General features: G+C 46.7%; 1 protein-coding gene across 1 annotated transcript in view; it reads left to right on the forward strand.

The window, feature by feature from the left end:
* Window positions 1–1,199, forward strand: part of C4H1orf189 (chromosome 4 C1orf189 homolog) — a 3,661-nt gene extending 2,462 nt beyond the window's left edge. The window contains exon 3 of the mRNA XM_029538038.1: window positions 853–1,199. Coding sequence (XP_029393898.1) covers window positions 853–954 — 102 coding nt within the window. The 3' untranslated portion in view covers window positions 955–1,199. The remainder of the gene's footprint in view (window positions 1–852) is intronic.
* The last annotated feature ends 4,526 nt before the right edge of the window (window positions 1,200–5,725 follow it).

The following is a 5,725-nucleotide window of genomic DNA, read 5'->3' on the forward strand; positions in this document are numbered from 1 at the left end:
GATGGTTATGAGCCACCATGTGGTTGCTGGGATTTGAACTCCGGACCTTTGGAAGAGCAGTCGGGTGCTCTTACCCACTGAGCCATCTCACCAGCCCCTTTTTCATTATTTTATCAGAACATTACTTTAACATCACATGTCAAAGTTCTTTTTTAGTAAGTGATTTTATTTGCAGATGACACTCTTTTAGTTTTGGGTTATTAAAGCTTTGTTTTTCTTGGGTTCTTTCGGTTGGGTTTTGTTTGAAACAGTGTCTCACTTTGCAGTTGTAGCTGACCTGGAACTTGCTAAGTAGGTCAGGCCAGCATCCCTGAACTCAGCTCCACCTGCCTCTGCCTCCTGCATGCTGGCATTAAATGCATGACTACATCTAGCCAGGGGCTTTATTTTTAAGACAAGGTCTGACTCTGCATCACAGGATAGCCTGGAACTTGCAGAGACATCGTGCCTTGCAGATACTGGAATTATAGGCGTGTCTCCCCAACCCCTGCCCCAGCTGCAAGTGACACATTGCCAATTCCCAGTGCAGCATAGTCTTCACTGTTTTCATCCAGTGAGAGCCTAAGCCGCTGCTTCTCCTAAGGGACAGTTGTGATGTCACTCTTATTTTCTTGAGTACCTAGCAGATTTTCTAGTTCATGGTGCATTCTCAGCAAAATATTTGTTGAACAGTGAGTCTCTACCTAAGGGAAGGGAACGTAGGTAGGTAGTGACTCACACTGTCTTCTACTGCCTCCTTTTATGTCCCAGCTAAGTCCAGGCCCAACAGAGCACAGGGATGGGAAGGCAACCAGAGTCTGAGAAGAGGTGTTGAAGAGCCGACACCAAACACTTGATTGCCTTCCCTACCAGGTCCGTCAAGCTGCCTTACACGAGCTGTTTGAAAAGGAATATCAGCAGTACCAGCAGGAACTCAATCAAATGGGCAAGGCTTTTTATGAGGAAAGACTCTGACAGCTGCAAGACACTGTTCTTCCTTCCCGTCATGCCTGCTAACCGAGCCTTCATTCTTTACCCTGAGCTTCCCAAAACACACCTGGACCTGGAACTTAAATCTTTTTCACGATTTTATTAACTTAAATGTTGCCTCTGGACACAAGAGTGACACCTTGTGGTCGGTGTGGGATATGCACTTTTTTGGGAAGAGAGATTATGTACAGTGTCTGGTTTTAGACATCTGATTTGGTTTAACAAATAAAGCTAGCTTTTAAAGGTTCAGATTTGGGCTGGTGAGATGGCTTAGCAGGTAAGAGCACTGACTGCTCTTCCGAAGGTCCTGATTTCAAATCCCAGCAACCACATGGTGGCTTACAACCACCCATAATGAGATCTAAAGCCCTCTTCTAGTGTGTCTGAAGTCAGCTACAGTGTACTTATATATAATAATAAATAAATCTTTTTTAAAAATTGAGATTTAGGCCACAGGACTTATTCTCTGCCTCGAGTCTTGATTTGTTCTTGACTGCCATAATTTTACTTCCTAGATTGTGGGCACTGCCTCAGACTTGAGTTTCACTGATCTTTCCTAAATTCATGGACAAAAACCATGCTTAATGGCTATTAATCTGTAGGCACTGTGGTGCTTGAGTGTCAGGAGGCCCCAGTTTTATGTTTAGAAGTCATCCATTGTGAAACCATGGATTAGCCTGAAGTCCCGCTCCCTTACAAAACCAAGGAGTCCAAACTCTAATCCCTCTAGGCATCGGGCTTGCCATGGAGCGGGTGCTAAGTGTCAAGTGAGAGAAGCAGAGAGACCCCCTTTCATAGCCCATAGCTGCCTTAAGAACATGTCCTCTGAAGTAATGGCTAATGTTTTAAACTCGGCTTCCATCAGTAGTGCTGCTGCTCACACATGTGTGCCAAGGGATCTTTTCCTATCCTCAGTTTTATGACTGTCTCCACTGCAAAGCTCACATTCTCGTCCTTTCTCCCTCCACTCTGTCTCTAGCCTGCATCCCTTACATTCTCGTCCTTTCTCTCTCCACTCTGTCTCTAGCCTGCATCCCTGTCATTTCATTAACTGTTGGGCGCTACTACTTCTTGTCCCTGCACATCACCCATGAAGGCCACGGAGAGGCAAGCAGGATACAAAGAAAAGCACAAGCTTTAGGGTCAGGTATAGGTTCACAGTATCAGAACATCGTCGTTCCTCTTCTGGAAAGGACAGGCGCTCCTGGGATTTTCCTCAGAATTAAATAAGTAGGTATAGAGCACAAGCCCAGTGATTGGTCTAAAATACCCTCATTATATCTCCCTGTCACCCAGGGCCCATTTCTGTGGTCCTGTGGTTAATGCACATCCAGTTAAATGTCATCTTACTTCTTTTTATCACATGTTCTTCCCTCCCTGCCTTCAGTGCCCCTGCTTCCTAGTCCCTTGTCATTAGCCGCTAGTCATGGATACTTTCATTAAATGAGTTGGAGCTACAGGCTGGTGGGGAAAGCAGGCTTTGAACAGGAGTTAACAGGTATAGCATGTTTTGTAGATGAAGCCACAAAAAGCCACCTGGATTTTGATTGACAAGACTGACTGAATCCTTGTCTGTCCCTTGCCTGTGTTAGTCTGGTCTGTACCCTCTTTGCCTCTTTAAGCTTCCTTCTGATCTGTCTCCTGGGCCACCTGCTGATTAACAGATAGTATGGCCTAGAGATAATAGAATGGACAGATCTGGTTTTCAGTGTTGACCTTTTCCAATGTTTAATATTCTGAGGAGGGGGTTACTGGAGAAATGAAGATTAGGAGCACTAGCTACTCTTACAGAGACCCCAGATTCAACCCCTAACATCTATATGGCTACTCAACAATTGTCTAGTACCAGCTACAGAGTTCCAGTGCCCTTTTCTGGCCCTGGCAAGTACCCGACAAACTCATGGTACACAGATATGCAGATAAAAGACCCATGCAGATAAAATATTTTTAAATAATTTTAAGTCTGAGTTTTGGTTGCTAATTTATGAAATGAAAACAATTCCAACCTTACCAGGTTACTGTGGGAATTAAATAAGACACCTAGAAGAAATCACACGTAATACCTAATACAAACAGGGAGCCATAATGCTGGCTCCCTAATCCATAGTACTTTCTTCCCTAATCTCCACTCCCACTACACTTTATAACCAACCTCTTCAGTTCTCTCTGTTCACTCAGACTCACTGGATGCCTGGATCTCTGACCTTGGCCTGTTGCCTCGGGGCTCATCAGTGCTAGGCCAGCCCCACTATTGGCAGGTTGGCTCTCTACAGCACTCATCTTTCCTGAAGCTCCCTGCCAATGCTGTGTGCACTCATCACATCGCTCAATCGTACCCCACCAGTCAGTCCATGCTGCTGCTGGGGCTGATGTCACACCCTGGCCTTGGGACTTGGAACTCAGACCTATCTGAAACAGCTGCCTACAAAACACTGGCAGAGCTCTGTGAGACGGTGCAGTGGATAAAGGCACTCCCTACTAGGCCTGATGACCTGAGTTTAATCAGCCCACATAAAGGAGAGGACAGATTCTTGCAAGTTGTCCTCTGACCTTCACATGGGCACCATGACACAACCACACGAAATACGAAAGTGTAATAAAAATAAAAGGAAAGATAAAGTGCTTTCGTTGGTGTGATGTTTCTTAACTGCGCCACCCAGAGTCTTCCTAGAGAGCCGCACCTCCCACACCAATATGCCCAGCCTTTCTCTGTTCCTATAGTACCCTAAACACTAATGTCTTCATTCTGTGTGGGTTTGTTTTTGAGTCAAGTTTTCTCTATGTAGTCATGGTTGTCCTAGAACTCACTATGTAGACCAGGCTGGCCTCGAACTCGAGAGCTGCTCCTGCCTCTGCCTTCCGAGTACTGCAGTTAAAGGTATGTGCTTCCCTCATCTGGGGAGTCTTCTATTCTTCCTAGTCTCCTTCCAGCCTCTCTTCCTCCTTTCTGTTTCCCAAGGCCCTTAGGAGGGAAAAATGGAACTTGAGAGGTGAGGGGTAATGGTAAGCGGAGGGCAAGAATATAAATATTTCATACACACACTCAGACTTCGGGAACTGCAAAAAAGACAATACCACAAGCACCTAACTTGGGACTTAGTCACACTTATTAGCATTTCCCTGGAAGGCAAGTGCCGCATTCCAGTTAATTGGAATTGATTGGGTGTTGGGACATGTTATTGATCTAGATCAAAGTCACTGTGAAGTTGGTGTGGGGGGGAGGGAGATGTCAGAATTAATGGGAGCAAGGACACATGGAACATGCCTGGGGACTGATAAAGAATGTTCTCCCAGCCCCCGTGCAGCTATAACTTGGGCTCCTTTTTGCCACAGTGAGTAAAGCATCTGCCAAATGGCACTCAACAGACCCAATTCTCTCCAAGAGGGGGAAAAAAAAAATCAGGTTGAATCCCTGTGAAGGAAGAGCCTTGGAGAAGCCAGCCCCAGAGCTCTGGTGACAGAAAGCTGTAGAAAGGAATGAGAGTCCTGAGGGTTGCAGGCTGCCTCCTGACAGAAGCACTTCCCTCTTGCTCTAAAAGCCTTAGTTTCAATTCAGCCAGGAAGGAGAAGCTGGGAGTCTACTAGTCTGGAGCCCAGATGAAGCCTGTGCGTGCAATGGCTTTTCTGTTCTGGACACCCAATGGTACCTTGAAGGAGGATGCCTTAAGGTCATGAGGAGGAAACAAGGACCCAGATGGTACAAGCAGCAGCCCCACCTTTCAGATGTTTCCGGTGACTCCTGTTGACTTGAAGCTATGAAGTTGGAGTCTGTTGAGAAGACTGAGCAGTCTCATGAGAGAAAAGAAATCTGGGAACTTTAGAAGTTTGGTTGGAAAGGAGAAAGTAGGGGAGATGAAAACCCTAACCTTACCCCCCGGAAAGCCCTGGGCAGCTGAGGTGGCATCGAGAGGCAGGTGGCAAAACTGCTGAGGCACTGCTGACATGGTGAGCCTCTGGAAGCTGGTGCTGTCACACAACAGGGAGAAGAAGAGTCGTGTGGGCGCTTTGGGAAACGGTAGGTGCCCGGATGTGAAGCCCTGCCCAGTGTTCTTGAATTACGAAAACATGATCCAGCACACACTGAACACAGTAGAAGAGGGGTTGTGGTGGAGACAGCATGAAGGACAGATAACCAAGACCATATTTGGGGAATGAAAGACCAAGGGTCAGTGCCCTTGAAGAAGATGGGTTTCCTCCTGTACATGGTTAGGCTCTGGTTTGTCTCCCCTGACCTTTCTTCACAGTGAGGGGAGGGGCAGATCACTACCAAAGTTTGCCTGCCTGCTTCTGTGTGATATGTTTGATATTGGGTTGTTAAATTATGAACCAACTAAATGTCAAGCATACTCTCACAGCAGTGAGGAGACTTGGCACCACCTCCTTGGTTCCTTCAGCCCCTGGGGCTCTGAGACTCTTGTCTGTCTGTCTCTCTGGGTTTTGTTGTTGTTTGTTTGTTTTTTGTTTTTTTGTTTGTTTGTTTTTTTCGAGACAGGGTTTCTCTGTATAGCCCTGGCTGTCCTGGAACTCACTCTGTAGACCAGGCTGGCCTCGAACTCATAGATCCGCCTGCCTCTGCTGGGATTAAAGGCATGCGCCACCACACCCGGCTCTGTTTTGTTTTTGAGACAGGGTTTTTCTATGTAGCCCTGGTGGTCCTGGAGCTCACTATGTAGACCAGGCTGCCTTCAAACTCACAGAAGTCCTCCTGCCTCTGCCTCTGCCTCTCTCTCTCTCTCTCTCTCTCTCTCTCTCTCTC

Source organism: Mus pahari, chromosome 4 (assembly GCF_900095145.1).
Source record: "Mus pahari chromosome 4, PAHARI_EIJ_v1.1, whole genome shotgun sequence".
NCBI classification, from domain to species: Eukaryota; Metazoa; Chordata; class Mammalia; order Rodentia; family Muridae; genus Mus; species Mus pahari.